This window comes from Pseudophryne corroboree, chromosome 7, assembly GCF_028390025.1.
Source record: "Pseudophryne corroboree isolate aPseCor3 chromosome 7, aPseCor3.hap2, whole genome shotgun sequence".
Classification (NCBI taxonomy): domain Eukaryota; kingdom Metazoa; phylum Chordata; class Amphibia; order Anura; family Myobatrachidae; genus Pseudophryne; species Pseudophryne corroboree.
The window spans coordinates 34962263-34986272 of record NC_086450.1 but is presented as its reverse complement, the minus strand read 5'-3'; the positions used below and the strand labels follow the sequence as shown (position 1 = coordinate 34986272).

The 24010-nt window shown below is 48.6% G+C and overlaps 1 protein-coding gene across 5 annotated transcripts in view; it reads right to left on the bottom strand.

Annotated features, from left to right (window-relative positions):
* LOC134944371 (aldehyde oxidase 1-like) overlaps positions 1-24010 on the bottom strand; it is a 267367-nt gene that overhangs the window by 139218 nt on the left and 104139 nt on the right. For all 5 annotated transcript variants that reach the window (XM_063932949.1, XM_063932950.1, XM_063932951.1 and 2 more), the window contains 2 exons: positions 23649-23752; positions 4177-4361 (listed from right to left, as the gene is read on the bottom strand). In XM_063932949.1, coding sequence (XP_063789019.1) covers positions 4177-4361; positions 23649-23752 — 289 coding nt within the window. The remainder of the gene's footprint in view (positions 1-4176; positions 4362-23648; positions 23753-24010) is intronic.

The following is a 24010-nucleotide window of genomic DNA, read 5'->3' as shown; positions in this document are numbered from 1 at the left end:
GTGGCTATTCCAGTGCACGGAGATGGTCCATGTTATGGGAGTGTCTCAGGCGCGTCACTTATTGGCTACGTATACAGGTGCTTAATCGCTCACAATGGAGGCCATACTCTGACAGATAATATCATGGGGGTGCCGCAAGTGTTCTTGGTGTGACTGATGGCGATGTCTAAAGACACACAAAGCATGATTGCAGCAACTGAGGATGCCGACAGTGGGCGTCTCAGTCCTTGCACATTTGGACACATATATTGGGTTGGGGGGGGGAGTGAGGGGGGCTGGACTGCCCTAATTCTAAACATAATAAGAGGTACTACAATGCTGAGACGCGTGATTCCATACAGAGAAAAAGGAAAATACTGGTGCACACTCTGAGCACAAGAAACATGACCTAGTAATCAGAACAATTATAATAAACTCTGGAATTCAACATGGAGTAAAATTGAGGTTCTTAGCATAATTTTTGACCCAAAAATATGGGCCCATCAACCATGGCCAAGTGATCTCATGAGGTGGGTCTTTACTTTCCTAAGGTTCGAGTCCAGAACACAGGACCCCCCACCCCCTTCCCCTCCCCGGGCCGCCTTTTGGACACATGGCTGCACATAGGGAAAGGCTTTGTAGTGACATTAGCACAAAGTTATAGATGCGGGCCCCAAAGAGTACCAGGGCCTTAGTGACATATTTCAGGACAACAGAACTTTGTGGAATCACTAAACACAATATATATATATAGTTTTCCAATAAAGAGGTTGATACTATGCAAGAAAAGGTTAATGCATTTGAAATTGTCCACAAACCTAACTTGATTGAAGATACTAACACCGATTGGTATGCTAAACTAAATGCACAATTGCAGGTGTATAAGAGGGACCTCATCAAGTTCAAAAAGGCTAAACAAGTTAAGGTGGACACTGATTATGAGTTAAACACAGTCTACCAATGGACTTACCCTGCTAGGGGTAATGATTATAAAAAGCCTTTTTTCAGACGCAATAGGGGCAAGGGCGATTATCAAGTGGACTCTTCCACAGATTTTTGTTCATCAAGTGATAACGAGCATATTAAAAGCAATAAAAGGATTAATAAACGTGGCCAAGTTGACCCTTTAGGAGTGACGACTCGGGCCCGCTATTCCCGCGACGACGGCGATACACCAGGAGGGGCGGCCAAGGCAAAAGGCAGAGGACGTGGAGGAAAAGCAGCAAACAAAACGTAATTGTCAATCTATCCTCTTATGAACTGTCTGGGATAGAAACAGAAGTATTATCCAAAGGCTTATCGTTTGTACCTTCTACACGGTTCAATTTGTTAGATTGGAGTGTGGAGAAACATAAACTGCATCGTCAATTGAAACTCAGCGAACTATATGGTAAACGTACGTTCGCTGACAATAGTCAAGCTGAAAATGAAGCCGTTTCTAAACTTCCACCACAATTGTCTAAAATCCTGCCTAAGTCTACATTTGAACCCCAGTCTTTTAATCCGTCGATTAAGACTTTCATGCGCCTTTTGAATGATGACACACAAGTGGCAATACCTCAGATACCTCCAAAACGCCAGAATCTCACCCCTGGGCAACAACTGGCCTTGGATAATCTAGCCAAGAACAAATCCTTGATCTTCCGTCCAGCGGATAAGGGGGGTGCCCTGGTCATACAGGACCTTGCTCAATACAAACTTCAAGTTTCAGCACATTTGGATGACTGTACCACTTATAGACGATTGTCTCAAGATCCTTCAGCCTTGTTTAAAAAGGAACTATCATCCATCTTACATTCTGCGCTTGAAAATGGAACTATCACTGATCAATTGAGTAAAGCACTGTTACCTGCATTCCCTTTGGTCCCTTTATTTTATACCCTTCCTAAAATACATAAATCTGCCATTGACCCCCCGGGTAGACCAATCATTGCCGCCCGGGGTGGTTTATCACACCCCATTTCTGTGTATCTAGATAGCCTATTACAGCCATTTATCAGAAATCATCCCAGATACCTTTTAGATACCACGTCCTTATTGATTAAATTGAGAGCTCTCCCTAGATTAGATCCGGATACAGTGATGTTTACTATTGATGTTACCAGTTTGTACACTGTCATTCCGCACGAGATAGGTTTGGCAGCTGTTGGCCGTTTCTTGAATGATCAGGTTGATTATAACGGTCCAGCTATTACATTTGTTTTGGCATTATTACAGTTTGTTTTGACCCGTAATTTTTTTCTTTACGATAGTGCATTCTATCTTCAACTAATTGGCTGTGCGATGGGGGCGGCGGTGGCCCCCTCATATGCAAATGTTTTTATGTTTGATGTTGAACAGTCAGTGTTCTTTTCAGATCCTGTCATTTCCTCAAATATTATTTTTTTCTGCCGTTATATAGATGATCTCCTGATCTTCTGGAAAGGTGATAGTAAGACCCTTATTGATCATATTGATTCTCATAATGCCAGTGAGAGCCCAGTTAAATTTACTTTTGAGTTTAGCTCTGATATGATACATTTTCTGGACGTTGCAATCTCTATTTGTGATGGGTTGATTTCCACAGATTTGTATACCAAACCCACTGATCGCAATAATTTGCTTTTGTCTACCAGTTGTCACCCCAGATCTCTTGTTAAAGGCCTTCCTTATTCTCAATTTTTAAGGGCCAGACGGATCATATCTGATCCTAAACAGGCCATTATACAAATTGATGTGTTATTTCAAAAATTTCTAGAACGGGGCTATGATGCAGCTTCATTACAGATAGCCAAATCTAAGGCTCTGTTACTAGATCCTGAATTACTTTTACATCCTAAAAAAGTTGATCAAACATGCATTATGCCCTGGGTGACACAATACACTCCAGCTAGTCAGACTATCAGTAGGATTTCCAAAAAACACTGGCCAATTGTAAAATCAGATCCTGACTGTAATCTGACTAACACTAAACTTATGTCATGCTACAAACGGGGCCGGAGTCTACGTGACATCTTAGTGAGGTCGGATATTTCTGAAATCCCTCCTAACATCTATAGAGGTAGTCTGGGTTGTATTCGCTGCACATGCGTCACTTGTAAATTTTTGATTCCAGGTGAGACTTTTTACCATCCTCACACTGGTAAGATTCTACATATTCGTCATAGATTGACGTGTAATTCTAAATTTACAGTGTATCAAATTATCTGCCCGTGCGGTTTATCCTACATTGGGAAAACTGAACGCCCATTTAAGGAAAGGATGGCCGCACATAGGTCATCAATTAAAATGGCCATTAATTCTGGCAAAAGTGACCTCCCTGTGGCCAGACATTTCTTGCAGTTATCACATAACCTCACAACTTTGAGATATCGAATGATCGACCATGTGCCCCCCTCTTTAAGGGGTGGTAATCGTGGTCTGAAGCTACTTCAGTGTGAGGCCCGTTGGATACATAGGCTAGGAACCCTGACCCCGGGTGGCTTAAACGAGCAGTCGGGGATCAGTATATTAGCCAGTAATTATTAATATGTCACTAGGCTGGATTAATATGTATTACTACCGTATCTATTATTGTTTTTGCTAGCTGGATATTTCTCTTTTGCTTTTAATTTAAAACCTGTCCGATTAATCTGCCATTGATTTGTACATATGCTTACGTTTAGTTATTTATGGTAATTTAGATAAATCACTGTGTTTCTATTTTTATCCATCTATAAGCTATACAGACGTACTACAGCAGTGTACGGCAATTGGTTTGTTTATCATTGTTACTATGGTGACGGTTGTTACACATGACGCTTGACTTTCCTTGACAGGACGTCATCACGTCATCTTCAGTGCGTTCCCGCCGGGTGTGCAGTCCCGCCGCGGTACTCGTCACTTCACTGGGTGATTCTGGTATATAAGGTAGGATGTTTTATGTTGTTGTTATATCCTGATGAAAATGCTTCATTAAATAGCATTGAAACGTTGCACTTTACTAAGTTATATGCCTGCTTCTTTGGAGTGCCGCACCCACCTGTTGCACATACGTTCTGTTTGTGAGGGCACCCAGCTTTACTATTATATTTCAAGTGGCCGTGCCGGACCTTCTTGTTCTCTATATATATATATATATATATATATATATATATATATATATATATATATATATTGTATATATCATTTCTTTATAAAAAAAACTATTTCTCTAAAAGATATGTACTCTTTTCCTACCTCCCTATAAGGGCATGACAGGTGTTCTTGGCATACATAGTTGTAGGACCGATACCGCCATAGAAAATGCCCATTTCCTTAACAACATCCGTTCCGTCTTTAAACAGCACTTTCATTCCAGCATTGACAATGGCGTAAGCATTTTCCTCTCTCTGGGCTTGCCGGAATGCCGAGACCAACTCCCCCTGGATAAAGAAGAAGAAGGATCTGTAAAATCAGGATTTTGGTACTTACCGATAAATCCCTTTCTCCGATTCCTCCGGGGCCACTGGAGTGCAGATACAATGGGGATATAGTAGGCAGTAACTGGGAGCTGGCACTTTAAATTTATAACCATGTGACTAGCTCCTCCCCTACTATGTCCCCCCTCCAAGCCAGTCTAGTTAAAACTGTGCCCGAGGAGAGCTGGAAAAGGCCAACGTCAAAGTAGAGGAGGTTCGCTAAGCCAACTAAAACAAGATAATACCCAGGAAACCTGGAAACATAGTGATAGGGTAATAGGAACAAAACGCGCAGTCACACAGTGACCTTCAACCCGATAAGTGTTGAAGGAGGAAACAGCGCTGGGTGGGCGTCCAGTGGCCTCTGTGGAATCGGAGAAAGGGATTTATCGGTAAGTACCAAAATCCTGATTTCTCCTTCATCCACTAGCGGCCACTGGAGTGCAGATACAATGGGGACGTCCCAGAGCTCCCAAGACGGGAGGGAGAGCGCTGAGAGTCCTGCAAAACCGCTCGGCCAAACTGTGACACAGAGGCCGCAAAAGTGTCAAATCCGTAAAACATGACAATTGTATGATGTCCCGACTAAGCGACATCGCAACATAAAGCATTCACGGCAACCCCGTGGGCGGCCGCCCCCGAAGGTCCCTCAGAGCACGTGGAGTGCGCCGATATGGAAAACGGAGGCTCTCGAGCAACCGCCAAATAAGACTGTCTGATAGTCTGACATATCCAACCGCCTAATGGCTGCTGGGATCCCGGCTATTTAGGAAGGGAGTATCATACAGAACAAAGAAGAAATCAATCTGTCGAATAGCCGAAGACCTCTGTACAGAGAGACGGAGCGCCCTGACAACATCCAAAGGTCACGAAGCCGGTGAAACCGCCGAGAGAGCTGAAAACACAAGTGTCAGAGTCATATGAAAAGCGGACATGAAGCTCAGCCGTAACCTTAGTCGAAAAAATAAGATTTTACTTACCGATAAATCTATTTCTCGTAGTCCGTAGTGGATGCTGGGGACTCCGTCAGGACCATGGGGATTAGCGGCTCCGCAGGAGACAGGGCACAAAAATAAAGCTTTAGGATCAGGTGGTGTGCACTGGCTCCTCCCCCTATGACCCTCCTCCAAGCCTCAGTTAGGATACTGTGCCCGGACGAGCGTACACAATAAGGAAGGATTTTGAATCCCGGGTAAGACTCATACCAGCCACACCAATCACACCGTACAACTTGTGATCTGAACCCAGTTAACAGTATGATAACGTAGGAGCCTCTGAACAGACGGCTCACAACAATAACAACCCGATTTTTTTTTTGTAACAATAACTATGTACAAGTATTGCAGACAATCCGCACTTGGGATGGGCGCCCAGCATCCACTACGGACTACGAGAAATAGATTTATCGGTAAGTAAAATATTATTTTCTCTAACGTCCTAGTGGATGCTGGGGACTCCGTCAGGACCATGGGGATTATACCAAAGCTCCCAAACGGGCGGGAGAGTGCGGATGACTCTGCAGCACCGAATGAGAGAACTCCAGGTCCTCTTTAGCCAGGGTATCACATTTGTAGAATTTTACAAACGTGTTCTCCCCCGACCACGTAGCTGCTCGGCAGAGTTGTAATGCCGAGACCCCTCGGGCAGCCGCCCAGGATGAGCCCACCTTCCTTGTGGAATGGGCCTTGACAGATTTAGGCTGTGGCAGGCCTGCCACAGAATGTGCAAGTTGAATTGTGCTACAAATCCAACGAGCAATCGTCTGCTTAGAAGCAGGAGCACCCAGCTTGTTGGGTGCATACAGTATAAACAGCGAGTCAGATTTTCTGACTCCAGCCGTCCTTGAAATATATATTTTCAATGCCCTGACAACGTCCAGCAACTTGGAATCCTCCAAATCGCTAGTAGCCGCAGGCACCACAATAGGCTGGTTCAGGTGAAACGCTGACACCACCTTAGGCAGAAAATGAGGACGCGTCCGCAGTTCTGCCCTGTCCGAATGGAAAATCAGATATGGGCTTTTATACGATAAAGCCGCCAATTCTGACACTCTCCTGGCTGAAGCCAGGGCCAGTAGCATGGTTACTTTCCATGTAAGATATTTCAAATCCGCCGATTTGAGTGGCTCAAACCAATGGGATTTGAGAAAATCCAAAACTACATTAAGGTCCCACGGAGCCACTGGGGGCACAACCGGGGGCTGTATATGTAGTACTCCTTTTACAAAAGTCTGGACTTCAGGAACTGAAGCCAATTCTTTCTGGAAGAAAATCGACAGGGCCGAAATTTGAACCTTAATGGACCCCAACTTGAGGCCCATAGACAATCCTGTTTGCAGGAAATGTAGGAATCGACCCAATTGAAATTCCTTCGTGGGGGCCTTCCTGGCCTCACACCACGCAACATATTTTCTCCAAATGCGGTGATAATGTTGTGCAGTCACCTCCTTCCTGGCTTTTACCAGTGTAGGAATGACCTCTTCCGGAATGCCTTTTTCCCTTAGAATTCGGCGTTCAACCGCCATGCCGTCAAACGCAGCTGCGGTAAGTCTTGGAATAGACACGGTCCCTGTTGAAGCAGGTCCCGTCTTAGAGGTAGAGGCCACGGATCTTCCGTGAGCATCTCCTGAAGTTCCGGGTACCAAGTTCGTCTTGGCCAATCCGGAGCCACGAGTATCGTTCTTACTCCCCTTTGCCGTATAATTCTCAGTACTTTTGGTATGAGAGGCAGAGGAGGAAACACATACACTGACTGGAACACCCACGGCGTTACCAGAGCGTCCACAGCTATTGCCTGAGGGTCTCTTGACCTGGCGCAATACCTGTCCAGTTTTTGGTTGAGGCGAGACGCCATCATGTCCACCTTTGGTTTCCCAACGGTTCACAATCATGTGGAAGACTTCTGGATGAAGTCCCCACTCTCCCGGGTGTAGATCGTGTCTGCTGAGGAAGTCTGCTTCCCAGTTGTCCACTCCCGGAATGAACACTGCTGACAGTGCTATCACATGATCTTCCGCCCAGCGAAGAATCCTTGCAGCTTCTGCCATTGCTCTCCTGCTTCTTGTGCCGCCCTGTCTGTTTACGTGGGCGACTGCCGTGATGTTGTCCGACTGGATCAACACCGGCTGACCCTGAAGCAGGGGTTTTGCCAGGCTTAGAGCATTGTAAATCGCTCTTAGCTCCAGTATATTTATGTGAAGAGACATCTCCAGGTTTGACCATACTCCCTGGAAGTTTCTTCCCTGTGTGACCGCTCCCCAGCCTCTCAGACTGGCATCCGTGGTCACCAGGACCCAGTCCTGTATGCCGAATCTGCGGCCCTCTAACAGATGAGCACTCTGCAACCACCACAGCAGAGACACCCTTGTCCGTGGCGATAAGGTTATCCGCTGATGCATCTGCAGATGTGATCCGGACCATTTGTCCAGCAGATCCCACTGAAAAGTTCGTGCGTGGAATCTGCCGAATGGAATCGCTTCGTAAGAAGCCACCATCTTTCCCAGGACTCTTGTGCATTGATGCACAGACACTTTCCCTGGTTTTAGGAGGTTCCTGACAAGTTCGGATAACTCCTTGGCTTTCTCCTCCGGAAGAAACACCTTTTTCTGAACCGTGTCCAGAATCATTCCCAGGAACAGCAGACGTGTCGTCGGGGTCAATTGAGATTTTGGAAAATTCGGAATCCACCCGTGCTGTTGCAGCACTATTTGGGTTAGTGCTACTACGTCCCCCAGCTGTTCCCTGGACCTTGCCCTTATCAGGAGATCGTCCAAGTAAGGGATAATTAATACGCCTTTTCTTCGTAGAAGAAACATCATTTCGGCCATTACCTTGGTAAAGACCCGAGGTGCCGTGGACAATCCAAACGGCAGCGTCTGAAACTGATGATGACAGTTTTGCACCACGAACCTGAGGTACCCTTGATGTGAAGGGCAAATTGGGACATGCAGGTAAGCATCCTTGATGTCCAGGGACACCATAAAGTCCCCTTCTTCCAGATTCGCTATCACTGCTCTGAGTGACTCCATCTTGAACTTGAATTTTTGTATGTACAGGTTCAAAGATTTCAGATTTAGAATAGGTCTTACCGAGCCGTCCGGCTTCGGTACCACAAATAGTGTGGAATAATACCCCTTTCCCTGTTGTAGGAGGGGTACCTTGACTATCACCTGCTGAGAATACAGCTTGTGAATGGCTTCCAATACCGTCGCCCTGTCTGAGGGAGACGTTGGCAGAGCAGACTTTAGGAACCGGCGAGGGGGAGACTTCTCGAATTCCAACCTGTAACCCTGATATATTATCTGCAGGATCCAGGGGTCCACCTGTGAGTGAGCCCACTGTGCGCTGAAATTCTTGAGTCGACCCCCCACCGCCCCTGAGTCCGCTTGTAAAGCCCCAACGTCATGCTGAGGGCTTTGCAGAAGCCGGGGGGGGCTTCTGCTCCTGGGAAGAAGCTGCTTGGTGCACTCTCTTACCCTTTCCTTTGCCTCGGGGCAAATATGACTGTCCTTTCGCCCGCTTGTTCCTATAGGAACGAAAGGACTGCGGCTGAAAAGACGGTGTCTTTTTCTGTTGGGAGGGGACCTGAGGTAAAAAGGTGGATTTCCCGGCTGTTGCCGTGGCCACCAAATCCGATAGACCGACCCCAAATAATTCCTCCCCCTTATACGGCAATACTTCCATATGCCGTTTGGAATCCGCATCACCTGACCATTGTCGCGTCCATAAACTTCTTCTGGCAGATATGGACATCGCACTTACTCTCGATGCCAGAGTGCAAATATCCCTCTGTGCATCTCGCATATATAGAAATGCATCCTTTAAATGCTCTATAGTCAGTAAAATACTGTCCCTATCCAGGGTATCAATATTTTCAGTCAGGGAATCCGACCAAACCACCCCAGCACTGCACATCCATGCAGAGGCGATGGCTGGTCGCAGTATAACACCAGTATGAGTGTATATACTTTTCAGGGTAGTTTCCAGCCTCCTATCTGCTGGATCCTTGAGGGCGGCCGTTTCAGGAGACGGTAACGCCACTTGTTTTGATAAGCGTGTGAGCGCCTTATCCACCCTAGGGGGTGTTTCCCAGCGCGCCCTAACCTCTGGCGGGAAAGGATATAATGCCAATAACTTCTTTGAAATTAGCAGTTTTCTATCGGGGTTAACCCACGCTTCATCACACACTTCATTCAATTCGTCTGATTCAGGAAAAACTACAGGTAGTTTTTTCAGACCCCACATAATACCCCTTTTTGTGGTACATGCAGTATCAGAGATATGTAAAGCCTCCTTCATTGCCGTGATCATATAACGTGTGGCCCTACTGGAAAATACGTTTGTTTCTTCACCGTCGACACTAGATTCGGTGTCTGGGTCTGTGTCGACCGACTGAGGTAAAGGGCGTTTTACAGCCCCTGACGGTGTCTGAGACGCCTGTACAGGTACTAACTGGTTTTCCGGCCGTCTCATGTCGTCAACTGATTTTTGTAATGTGCTGACATTATCACGTAATTCCATAAATAAAGCCATCCATTCCGGTGTCGACTCCCTAGGGGGTGACATCACCATTACCGGCAATTGCTCCGCCTCCACACCAACATCGTCCTCATACATGTCGACACACACGTACCGACACACAGCAGACACACAGGGAATGCTCTTATCGAAGACAGGACCCCACTAGCCCTTTGGGGAGACAGAGGGAGAGTTTGCCAGCACACACCCAAGCGCTATAAATATATAGGAACAACCCTATAGAAGTGTTGTCTCCCTTATAGCAGCTTAATATATATCAAAAACGCCAAAAAAAAAAAGTGCCCCCCCCTCTCTTTTTTACCCTGTTTCTGTAGTGCAGTGCAGGGGAGAGTCCTGGGAGCCTTCCTCGCAGCGGAGCTGAGCAGGAAAATGGCGCTGTGTGCTGAGGAGATAGGCCCCGCCCCCTATTTCGGCGGGCTCTTCTCCGGAGTTTGTGAGACCTGGCAGGGGTTAAATACATCCATATAGCCCCAAGGGCTATATGTGATGTATTTTTTAGCCAGAACAAGGTATTCTCATTGCTGCCCAGGGCGCCCCCTGCAGCGCCCTGCACCCTCCGTGACCGCTGGTGTGAAGTGTGTGACAACAATGGCGCACAGCTGCAGTGCTGTGCGCTACCTCATGAAGACTGAAAAGTCTTCTGCCGCCGGTTTTTGGACCTCTTCGCTTTTCGGCATCTGCAAGGGGGTCGACGGCGCGGCTCCGGGACCGGACTCCATGGCTGGGCCTGTGTTCGATCCCTCTGGAGCTAATGGTGTCCAGTAGCCTAAGAAGCCAATCCATCCTGCACGCAGGTGAGTTCACTTCTTCTCCCCTAAGTCCCTCGTTGCAGTGAGCCTGTTGCCAGCAGGACTCACTGAAAATAAAAAACCTAAAAACTTTTTCTAAGCAGCTCTTTAGGAGAGCTACCTAGATTGCACCCTGCTCGGACGGGCACAAAAACCTAACTGAGGCTTGGAGGAGGGTCATAGGGGGAGGAGCCAGTGCACACCACCTGATCCTAAAGCTTTATTTTTGTGCCCTGTCTCCCGCGGAGCCGCTAATCCCCATGGTCCTGACGGAGTCCCCAGCATCCACTAGGACGTTAGAGAAAGGGGGTTGCCGGCAGAGTACTCCCTGAAAGAAAGCCCGAACTTTCGGCCAGCAGGCTAATTACCTTTGGAAGAAAACTGAAAGAGCAGAGACCTGAAACTCAGGTCAACCTAGTCGAAGTGCAGCCGTGCAAACCACCCGGAAAAACCAAAGAAGGCGGCTAAATGAAAAACCGAAAGGAAAAACCCTCGTCATCCACACCAGGCCACATAAAGTTTCCAAAAGTGGCAAAAGTGAGATGAGGTAACCGACTTCCGAAATCGGGGCCCAGTAGGTATAACCAAACTAGGGAACTCCTTCCTTCTGAGAAGGTCTTGTGAACAGCCACACCGTTAAACGAAACCTGTGTAAGACTGAACAAAGAAAAGGACCCTGTTGAAGTAGACATTCCCGCAGAGGTAGGAGCCAAGGCTCCTCTACTGACAACAGGTGCAGGGTGGATTTCCGAGTCTTGCGCGTGGAATTACCGGGAGGACTAGCACGCATTCTCCCTTTATGCGTTGCAGAAAGTGAGGTAGTAACAGAAAAGGAGGAAAGATAGACTTACTAGAAGCTCCAAGGAGCCGTGAGGGCATCCTTGGCTACTGCCGTCAGAGCTCACGTCCAAGAGTAGTAAAGGGGCAGTTAAAGAGTCAGTTGGAACGCCATGAGGTCGATCCAAGTTCTCCGCCAACAGCGGACCAGCTGACAAAACTCCGGGGAATGTCCACTCACCCAGGTGCCTGACCTGGCGGCTTGACCTGGAATGAAGACTGTTATCCTCTGCTCAGAGGAGGATGTAGGTGACCTCTCTCAGCGAGGAAGGAAAAATCCTCTGACGGACCGAGTTGAGAACAGTACGAGGAGCATAAATGGGACCAGTGTCGAATCAGAAGATCCCGGATCCTGCGGATATTCAGAAGCAACCTAATCTGCATAGTGGGTTTCCAGCAGTAGATTGTCCAGTTAGGGAACAAGCCTCACTCCCTGCCCTTGAAGTAGTGCCATCCCGTGACCTTCATGAACACGGTGGGAGCGGAAGAGAGACCGAACGGAAAGGACTGAAAGTGGAAATGAGTATCCTGTACTACGAATCGGAGAAAAGCCCGATGAGGAAGCCCAATGGAAGTAAACAGGCATCCCTGATGAATAAGGACGCCTAAACCCCTTTTTGCTTCAAACTAGCAATCACAGACTGAAGGGATTCTAAGTTCAGAATAGGCCTGGCCGAGCCATCTGGCTCCGGCACGGGAAAAAACAAAGGCCTGAGAAAAAGCCCCAATTCCAATGATGTGCAGAAACAGGGATCAGCACCCTTGCGGTTAGAAGCATCTGGAATGCCGCCTGCAGTACGACTCTCTTGTCGTCGGAAACCGGCAGACCCGTGGTGAGGGACCACTGAGGCGGTTGGACTCCAAAATCGAGTATCTGAAACCCAGAGGACAATTGTTCCACAACTTACCTGCTCCGGACAAGGTAGAACCCCTGCTGCCGCATATTTCTCTCAGACGGCTCCTTCAGCAAGGTTACACCAGGAACCGGCAGCTTCTTGGACCGGCGATATATCGAGGGGTATACTATTGGAGAGGTCTCATATCGTTTCCTGCTGTCTGCAGGGAAAGGATAGGAAAACAAACATTGTTTGATACCTGAAATTGTGCATCCAGATGTCTCCAGGCTGCCGACCGGAGCACATCCAGCTCATCCGAAACAGGAAAAGTCGCTGTCATTTCTTCATTGGCGCCGAACCCCGATGAACCTTAAGTGTCCAGTTCCGACTCCTTTACCTGCAGCACCAGACGAACTGCTGTACAATGCGCCTCAATATCCTGAGACACTGGTTCAGACTCCAGCGAAAACCGATGTCATCAGTATTCTGGACATCCATCGCCTCCTCCAAGAGAGGCCTCTCATCCGCAGAGTCGTGTAACCTGGAGGTTAGCAACCTCCTTATAGAAACCTGGAGAGGAGAAATGACGGACGGGGTCTTTGGTAACAGTGACCTTACCTGCATAAGCCGAGCTGTTCAAACAGGAGTGTACTGCAGCTGCGTTGAGGACTAAGCAGATGGTTCCACCGCACAAACCTCACACTACAGGGAATTCTCTGATTGTCTTGGGTGTTACGTTTAGTTAAACGAAAAGAGAAAAGGAGGGTTAAAGAAGAAGTGTAGCCCTATGTAATCTCTGCACTATAACGTGCAGTGACAGGCACGTCTCTCTTCAGATGTCCCCGCTACTAGCGTACTGAGCCACAGCGGCTATTTGTCTGATGCCACACACATTCACCAAATTACAAACAGCATTAGTACAACGGAATGATAAGGGGAGGGCAATACCCGCCCTGTATGTAGTGTTGCTATAATAATGCATTGCGGTGGAAGTTGCGAGCCGCAGCCGGCTGTAACCACTATATATGTTATTATAACAGTAAATACTCAGTGATCCTAACTGGGCTCCGTGTTTAATTAACAGCACTAGCCCCTTTGGACAATGGGCACTGACTAAAGGGCCGAAGTTGGGTTGAAGCCCTGCCTCCCCGCCGCTATGGCGCCTATATTTAAATTTAACGGCGCTAGCGCAGCAACAAATTGTCAAGGAAACGCTGTGAAGTTATGTTACCTTGTAATTACTGGAAACACTACACTGTACTTTCCTAGCAAGCAGCGGAGTCCGGGTAGAGGTTTCCCCTGCAGGGAGGAAATGGCCAGAGTGTGCAGAGCCACCTAGAGCTGAGGCCCTCTGTCGGGCTTAAGCTCCGCCCCCCTTATGGCGCCCCATTTAACTCTTAAAAACCTCCAGCGCCATCAGAGCGGGGGGCGCCCCGCATCCCCCGCCGGCAAAGCGAGCCGCAGCCGGGGAGCGGGTGAAGGTGCTGAACCTGCTGTACAGAGCGGGACTAGGCTCTGCCCCCCCCCCCCGTTATGGCGCCCATTTCAAAACCAGCGCCATCAGAGCGGGGATCGCCCTGCATCCCCCGCCTGCAAAGCGAACCGTGGCCGGGGACCGGGTGCCTGTACCGAACTTGCTGTGCAGAGCCTGGTCCCCCCCGCTATGGTGCCAATTTCAAATCTTAAAACCTTCAGCGCCATCGGAGCGGGGGGTGCCCCGCATCCCCCGTCGGCAAAGCGAGCCGCGGACGGGGAGCGGGCGAAGGTACAGAACCCGTTGTGCAGAGCGGGACTAGGCTCCCCCCCCCCCCCCCCCGTTATGGCGCCCAATTTAAATTTGCAGAGTGACTTTAAACCTGTAGCGCAATCGTAACAGGGGGCTGTCACACGCCAGGGGCAGCGGCCGCCGCACTTACCCCTGCGTGCCCGCTGGTCCTCCTGGCGGTCCCCGTCTCCGGTGGTCGTCAGGTCCAGGCGTCTGTCTGGCGCTGCTCCCGGTGGTTCCCCGGAGTATGGGCGCCGCCATTGCACCCGGCGTCACGTGGGCGGGGAGCGGGTGACGTCATCGTTCCATTCCGCCAATCCGGATAGGGCGGGGAATTCAAAGCCAGACGCTGGCAGAGCCCCGGCGCCTGAGTATCGTCTTTACTTTGAAGGTGTTCTCCAGTGCTCCAGTTACTGCTGTACAAAATCTCCAGTGTCTCCAGCATCCAGCATATCCCCCCTGCACACCATTCTGTGTGCTTCCAGCGTCCAGCGTGCTTTTCATTTGTACCAGTCTTCAGTGTGCTTCAGCATCGCCCTCAAGTCTCACACCATTCAGTGTGCTTCAGCATCGCTCTCAAGCCTCACACCATTCCGTGTGCTCCCATCGGTCAGTGTGCTTCAGCATCATTCTCAAGCCTCACACCATTCTGTGTGCTCCCAGCGGTCAGTGTGCTTCAGCATCACTCTCAAGTCTCACACCATTCAGTGTGCTTCAGCATCGCTCTCAAGCCTCACACCATTCCGTGTGCTCCCAGCGGTCAGTGTGCTTCAGCATCGTTCTCAAGCCTCACACCATTCTGTGTGCTCCCAGCGGTCAGTGTGCTTCAGCATCGCTCTCAAGTCTCACACCATTCAGTGTGCTTCAGCATCGCTCACAAGCCTCACACCCTCCCGTGTGCATCAGCATCACTCACAAGCCTCTCATCACTCAGTGTTCCTCAGCATCGCTCCCAAGTTCCGGTCATCCTGAGAATCTCTAGCATCAACCACGAACTTTGGTGGCTGCTAAGTTCTGCATGAGGAAAACCTATATCCGGCCATCTCTACTCCGGCCCACCTGTGGTTCCTCCTCCCGATCATCGGAAGAAACCCCGAGTTCTCAACACTCCCAACCCAGGTCAGTGACAGTATACTCAGGCCCCATGGACCTGGGGGATCGGAACACAGAGTCAAGCGCCATCCAAAATTTGGCTTCCCGAGTTCAGAGTCAAGAGGCGGCACAGGGCCAAGTAATGCAGTATCTCCAGGAATTGTCCGCCCGTCTGGATAAAATTCAAGCATCTCTGGCTTCAGTTATTCCGGCTCCTGTTCCTGTACCCGCTCCGGTAGCCGTTTCCAGTAATGTCCAACCCTCGGCTGGAATCAGGTCACGTCTTCAGCTTCCTACTCCCTCCCGCTATAATGGGAATCCAAAGAATTGCCGCGGTTTTCTAAACCAGTGCGAGGTGCATTTTGAACTTCTTTCACACAATTTCGCTACGGATCAGTCTAAAGTGGCTTATATTACTTCCTTACTAGAAGGTTCAGCGTTGGATTGGGTGTCTCCGCTATGGGAACGATCTGATCCATTGGTTTTCAATTACACCAATTTCATCGCGTCCTTCCGAAGAATCTTCGACGAGCCCGGCAGGGCGACCGCCGCTTCCTCTGATTTGCTTCGTGTTCTTCAGGGCTCCCGTTCTGTGGGTCAGTACGTTGTGCATTTCCAGACCATTGCATCAGAACTACGCTGGAATAATGATGCTCTCAGGGCCGCCTTCTGGAACGGACTCTCTGATCGTCTGAAGGACGAGCTGGTCACTAGGGATCTGCCGGATCCACTAGAAGAGTTGATCTCGCTCTGCGTCAAGGTGGACCTCCGCATGCAGGAGAGTGGTGGTGAACGTAGTCGGTCGGATCGGTCCAGATTTCGGCTTCCTCCTCCTAGGCAAGCGGCTGTACCGTGTCCGGAGGAACCAATGCAAATCAACCGATCTCGACTGTCTCCGGAGGAACGACAGCGCCGTCGTGAGGGCAAACTCTGCCTTTACTGTGGAGCCGCAGATCACTTTATCAAGTTCTGTAAATCCCGTCCGGGAAACTGGCAGACCTAGCTTGTTCTGGAGGAGTCAAGTTGGGGGTCACGACCAAATCTTCTCCGACTATGGATTGTCTACTCTCCGTGTCTTTGTTTTCCGAGTCAGTTGCCAAACCTCTTAATGCCCTACTGGACTCTGGGGCTGCAGGGAATTTTGTTTCTCTTTCTTGTGTTCAGAGACTGGGTTTAAAGCTGCAGCCTACCGAACGACCTATTACGTTGACTGCTATCAACGGTACCAAAATAACCAATGGTCTTATTACAAGTCGCACAAAGCCCATCAAATTACAGGTCGAAGCTCTACATCAAGAGCGTTTTGAGTTCCTAGTGATTCCGGAGATGCCCCACGATCTTGTCCTGGGGTTGCCTTGGATCAAAACTCATAACCCTCACGTCGACTGGAAGTCGTCGCAAATATTGTCCTGGAGTTCGTTTTGTCACTCTAGTTGCATCACACCCGTTTATCTGCTCCGTGCATCTTCCAGGACGGATGAAGAACTCATTCCGGAAGCCTATCGGGAGTTCGCAGATGTCTTCTCTGAACAGGCGGCTGATCAGTTACCACCCCATAGACCCTGGGACTGTCCCATTGAGCTTATCCCAGGGAAGATGCCACCCCGGGGTTGCACGTATCCCTTATCACTACCTGAGACCCAGGCTATGTTGGAATATATTAAGTATAATCTTCTTAAAGGGTTCATCCATCCCTCTACCTCCGCGGCTGGAGCGGGCTTCTTCTTCGTGAAGAAGGAGGACGGGGGGTTAAGACCATGTATCGATTATCGTGGCTTAAACGATATCACCATTAAGAATAAATATCCCTTGCCACTAATCACGGAGCTATTTGATAGGGTTCGTGAAGCCCACGTTTTTACGAAGCTCGACTTGAGAGGAGCCTATAATCTTATACGCATCCGACAGGGGGATGAATGGAAGACTGCCTTCAATACCAGGGACGGGCATTACGAATATCTGGTAATGCCGTTCGGCCTCAGTAATGCTCCTGCCGTTTTCCAGGGATTCGTAAACGAGATCTTCCGAGATATGTTATACCAAAGTGTAGTGGTGTATTTGGATGACATCCTGATATTTTCCAAGAATCTTGCGGAGCACAGAGTACAGGTCAAAGAGGTACTTTTCCGTCTACGAAGGAATCGTCTCTACGGCAAAATTTCCAAATGTACCTTTGAGGTCTCTTCAATTCCGTTTCTCGGTTATGTCATCTCAGGTACGGAGCTTCGCATGGATCCGGAAAAACTCACGCCCATTCGGGATTGGACTCAGCCTCTCTCTCTGAAAGCAGTACAAAGATTCCTGGGCTTTGCGAATTACTACAGAAAATTCATTAAGGGATTCTCCACCATTGTTGCACCCATTACTGCATTGACAAAAAAGGGGTTCGATCCAAGTCTGTGGTCTTCCGAAGCCATAGTAGCGTTTGCCCGGTTGAAATCAGCTTTTATGTCAGCTCCGGTACTCCCAACAGCCAAATTTCACAGAACCATTCTTCTTGGAAGTCGATGCCTCCTCAGTCGGCATCAGAGCCGTTCTTTCACAGTACTCTTCTGATGGGAAGTTGCATCCATGTGGTTTCCATTCTCGTAAGTTCTCCTCTGCTGAACGGAACTACACTATTGGAGATCAGGAACTTTTGGCAATAAAATCTGCTTTAGAAGAATGGAGATATTTATTGGAAGGTGCTAAACATCTAATTACTATTTACACCGACCACAAGAACTTGTTGTATATCAAAACTGCCCAATGCCTGAACCCCCGTCAAGCTAGATGGGCGCTCTTCTTCACTCGGTTCTTGTTTGTTATTAAGTACCGGCCTGGGACTTTCAATGCCAAAGCTGACGCTCTGTCCCGTTCCCTAACGGCCTCGGATGAAGAGAATTCCCTTGAGGAAAGTTTAATTCTCAGTCCAGTTTCCATTTCCGCAGCTCCTACTTCTCTAGGTCCTCCTGCTGGGAGAATGTCAGTACCAGTTGAATTTCGACCAAAGATACTGCAGTGGGCCCATATCTCCAAGTTTTCCGGTCACCCGGGAGCCCAGAAAATGTTTGAATTTCTACGAAGATCATATTGGTGGAACACCATGAGGAGGGATATACAAGATTATGTTAGCTCTTGTCCTCAGTGTGCCCAGCACAAAACTCCTCGTCTGCCTCCTGCTGGTCTGCTTCGTCCACTGTCCATTCCTAGGAAACCTTGGACCCATATTTCTATGGACTTCATTACCGAGTTACCCCTCTCCAAGGGTTGCAATACCATCTGGGTGATTATTGACTGCTTTTAAAAAATGGCACACTTTGTTCCATTGACAGGTCTACCAACGGCTCCCAAGTTGGCTCTACTATTTATCCGAGAACACTTTCGCTTGCACGGGTTACCTCAGGAAGTAGTCTCTGATCGAGGGGTACAGTTCACTGCAAGGTTCTGGAGGGCTCTCTGCTCGGCCTTACAAATAAAACTCAAGTTCTCATCTGCTTATCATCCACAAACCAATGGTCAAACCGAACGAGTCAACCAGGATTTAGAGACATTTCTCCGCATTTATCTCTCCCCTTCACAGGATGACTGGGTGGAGCTGTTACCCTGGGCTGAGTTTGCCCATAACTAGCTGTATCACTCTTCCACTGGTGAGTCTCCATTCTTCATCAATTATGGATTCCATCCATGAATTCCAGAGTTACCACTCCTTCCTTCAGAGGATATTCCTGCTGGTACTTCCACTCTTCGCCACTTCAGTCAAGTCTGGAGTAAGGTTCATGCTAATCTCAGGAAAATCTCCATTCGATACAAGTTCTTTGCAGACAAAAGACGACGAGCAGCTCCTCAATACAAGGTTGGCGACAGGGTATGGCTCTCCACCCGCAACCTCCGTCTAAGAGTGCCCGCTATGAAATTTGCTCCAAGGCTCATCGGCCCTTACACAGTTTTGCAAGTCCTGAACCCCGTAGTCTGCAAATTGGGTTTGCCCTCTCACTTTCGTGTTCCAAATTCTTTCCATGTTTCTCTCCTTCGGCCTCTCATTTTAAATCGTTTCCAGTCAGAGTCCCCTAGTCCAGTCTCGGTGGAGACCGAAGTTGGAACAGAATTTGAGATCAAAATGATTCTCGACTCCCGTTACTACCACAAGAGTCTTCAATACCTAGTGGAGTGTAAAGGCTATGGTCCTGAGGAAAGAAGTTGGGTAAAAGCTTCCGAAGTCACTGGTCCTCGACTAGTTCGGATCTTCCATTCCAAACATCCAACTAAGCCTGGGAAGTGTCCAGGGGCCACTCCTGGAGAAGGGGGTACTGTCACACGCCAGGGGCAGCGGCCGCCGCGCTTAGCCCTGCATGCCCGCTGGTCCTCCTGGCGGTCCTTGTCTCCGGTGGTCGTCGGGTCCCGGCGTCTGGCTGGCGCTGATCCCGGCGGTTCCCCGGAGTATGGGCGCCGCCATTGCACTCGGCGTCACGTGGGTGGGGAGCGGGTGATGTCATCGTTCCATTCCGCCAATCTGGATAGGGCGGGGAATTCAAAACCAGACGCCGGGCAGAGCCCCGGCACCTGAGTATCATCTTTACTTTGAAGGTGTTCTCCAGTGCTCCAGTTACTGCTGTACAAAATCTCCAGTGTCTCCAGCATATAGCATACCCCCCCTGCACACCATTCTGTGTGCTTCCAGCGTCCAGCGTGCTTTTCATTTGTACCAGTCTTCAGTGTGCTTCAGTATCGCTCTCAAGTCTCACACCATTCAGTGTGCTTCAGCATCGCTCTCAAGCCTCACACCATTCCGTGTGCTCCCAGCGGTCAGTGTGCTTCAGCATTGTTCTCAAGCCTCACACCATTCCGTGTGCTCCCAGCGGTCAGTGTGCTTCAGCATCGCTCTCAAGTCTCACACCATTCAGTGTGCTTCAGCATCGCTCTCAAGCCTCACACCATTCCGGGTGCTCCCAGCGGTCAGTGTGCTTCAGCATTGTTCTCAAGCCTCACACCATTCCGTGTGCTCCCAGCGGTCAGTGTGCTTCAGCATCGATCTCAAGTCTCACACCATTCAGTGTGCTTCAGCATCGCTCTCAAGCCTCACACCATTCCGGGTGCTCCCAGCGGTCAGTGTGCTTCAGCATCGTTCTCAAGCCTCACACCATTCCGTGTGCTCCCAGCGGTCAGTGTGCTTCAGCATCGCTCTCAAGTCTCACACCATTCAGTGTGCTTCAGCATCGCTCACAAGCCTCACACCCTCCCGTGTGCATCAGCATCACTCACAAGCCTCTCATCACTCAGTGTTCCTCAGCATCGCTCCCAAGTTCCGGTTATCCTGAGAATCTCTAGCATCAACCACGAACTTTGGTGGCTGCTAAGTTCTGCATGAGGAAAACCTATATCCGGCCATCTCTAGTCCGGCCCACCTGTGGTTCCTCTTCCCGATCATCGGAAGAACCCCCGAGTTCTCAACACTCCCAACCCAGGTCAGTGACAGGGGCGAGCTGGGGGGTGCTGAACCCGCTTTGCAGAGCGTGAATAAGCTCCGCCCCCTCTATAATGGCGCCGAATTTAAAAATACCTAGGCGCCTCTTTTTCTAAATATCAAGTGGCCGACTGGATCTTGTGACCCTGAGTATCAGAGTCCGGTGACTAGCCATGTGAGCTATAAGAGCTCACTGCCTGCAATATGAGCCGTGGTCGGGGGACGAAGTTCAGAGCTGGGAGCGGGGGTAGCAATTGTACTCACCGCTGTTGCTGCATAAATGCAATTGTGCTGCCTCTGGAAGTCCATGACTCTGCAGGATGATAGAGTGGCCCCGACACGCGCCGCACGCAGCGGTGTCCGGCCACTTATACTCACCGCTGCCAGGATCTTCTGCGGACAGAGCGGCCCCGACACGCGCCGCACGCAGCGGTGTCCGGCCAGTCTCTGGAGAGCTAGTGTCTCCTTCAGCCAGTGCCCATCCCGAGCCGCACGCAGCTGCGATGGGACCCTGCTGGCAGCTCCCGCGGTGCAGACTGGCAGTGGCAGAGCTGCCAGTCTGTGAGTGTAAGAATAATAAAAAATTAAAATTCTTTAGAGAAGTCCCAAGTGACCAGCTCCCTTGGGCACTAAACTAAGACTGGCTTGGAGGGGGGACAGAGTAGGGGAGGAGCTAGTCACATGGTTATAAATTTAAAGTGCTAGCTCCCAGTTGCTGCTTACTATATCCTCATTGTATCTGCACCCCAGTGGCCCCTAGTGGATGAAGGAGAAAACGTATATTTGTTACTACACACCCCCTAACAGGATGCGATTCATTTACCCCTCTAACATACAGGAGTTTTAAATGGATCACATACACAGTAAGAAATATGAAGCATTTTTTTTAACCCTTCTTGGTGATTACAGGACTTTATTCGTCCTTTTATACTGTCCTCTTTTACACAACACCTACAAACGTCTCTCGCTCTATATAATATTTCTCCTAGCTGATGAAAATGACATCACCCTGGTGTCGCTGTATATCATGGCATAGGAAATGAGTATCTGCATTGCATTTAAAGTGTCTTTTTAACATTTTAGTTATTCATCTGTTTCGTCTATATAAATGCATGATATGGAAAAAAGAGAATGGGGTTGTACTGATAAGGTGCACCTTATCAGTACAACCCCATTCTCTTTTTTTCCATATCATGTGTTGTTAATTGGTTGTCTTAGGTAGCACCCCCAAAATTCATGTAAATGAATCCTTAAAGTATTTATTGGGGTCACTACATGTGATTTATTTCACTTTACCATTCTTTGATATGTAATTTGAGAGTGCAGATTCTTTCCCAGTTCTTGTTGTTGGATCGTCTATATAAATACCTGGGTTGGAACAACGCACTATAGAAGGCAGGATTAAACGGGTACAAATCAATTCAGAACTCAGTGACACTGTACAGGATCAGACAGAGTAGGAGACAACGTTAACGGAGGATCCGCCCCCCCCCCCCCCCTCCTTCCCAAGGGTGAGGCTAACTCCTATGTTTTTATTTGTTTGTATTTTTTTTATTTATTTTTGCTGTTTTTTTTATGTAGCTCACACATTTTCCCTCTCGTTCTCCAATGCTTTAGGGTGCTGTTTGATCTTTTTTATTGTATGTTTACCCTGGTTCGACGCGGTGTATATTTTGTGGCATATATAAATAAAACGTAATAATAATAAATAAATCCTGATCGCACATCCCATCATCATCATCATCATCATCATCCAGTGTATCCTTATTTTGACCAATGGTTTTCAAACTGATATTGGGCGGATGAGCTGACACTCCCCATCTGTACCGGAGGGTGTCCGGTCTTTAGGTCGACAGCACTTAGGACGGCACTCATTAGGCCGACCACTATTGGTCGACATGCATTAGGTAGACATTGTCATTAGGTCGACATGGTCACTAGGTCGACACGGCAAAAGTTAACACATGAAAAGGTCGACATGAGTTTTCCACATTTTTTTTCTTTTTGGAACTTCTCATACTTTACCATTCACATGGACTACGATTGGGAATAGAAACCTGCCCGAAGCATGGTGAGCGAAGTGACCCATGCGAGTGGACACGGTGCACTAATTGGGGTTCCTGGTCAATTTACGAATAAAACAACATAAAAAAAATGTTTTCATTATTTTTTTAAAAACAACAACTCATGCCGACCTTTTCCCATGTCGATATAATGACCATGTCGACCTATTTCAGGTGTCGACCTGGTCACTGTCGAACAATAGTGGTCGACCTAATGACTGTCAACCTAGTTACTATCAACCCAATGAGCCACACCCGTACCGGACAGCAAGGCCAAGGTAATGAAAGATTCCAGCTATAATACTGTCTAGCTCTGTGGCACCATGTGCTCCTCCATATGGGGTAACTTTAGAACAACTTCCTGTGGGCATCAGGGTCAGACTGGGGCATGTAGGGCCCACCGGGGGATATAGTGGTAGAGGCCCATGTTTAGGGGTGTGGCCAGTCTCTCTCTAGAGGTGGTGTGCCCAGCCGCCACATTGGTTTGCCTAACCATTTTGCATGGGTTGGTCCCCTAGATAAATATAAACTGTAAATACTGTACTGCATACATGATAATGTACTAGATTAGTAACAGCACAGTCTGGAACCTGATCCCTAGAGGAGGGGGTGGGCCCCCAGGCAGTAGGGCCCACTGGTGGTTTCCCCTGTACCCCTGTGGGCCAGTCCAACCCTGGTGGGCATTGTAGGGACCTAAATTTGCCACAATGTTTTGGGGACTTTATACTATATACATGGTATATCTGCTATTTTGCAAAACTGCACCTGTGTACCATCACTGGGGAACCTCTGAGATGTCACTAATATGCAGGTGAAAGTCATCCCTCCATACCACAAACCATAATCATCTGGCTACATAAAACCTGACAAACATTGCATTTAGGACCAACCTTCTCAGAGTACCGGATAAAAACACTGATCAAGACTTCGTCTGTCTTCGGAGCAGATGCACCAGAGAAGAAAGCATCGTTCAGGGGGATGGTACGAGAGCCGCCTGCACGCGTTCAGCAAAGGAAAGAGAAAATAAAAGGATAATATTACAAATAATAATGAGAAATAGCCACGAAGTCTGACTGAGAGTTTACTCATTTCACAAACTGGCATAAACAGTCTGAGGAAGTGGGCAGGGTGCCCGTGAAACGTGTTCCTGCGTATCTTGACAAGCTGTATGTGATATGAGAACCGCCTTTCCATGTTACTAATTATGATGAAACCTCAATAAATTCATGTGAAAATGGAACAAAGACTTTTC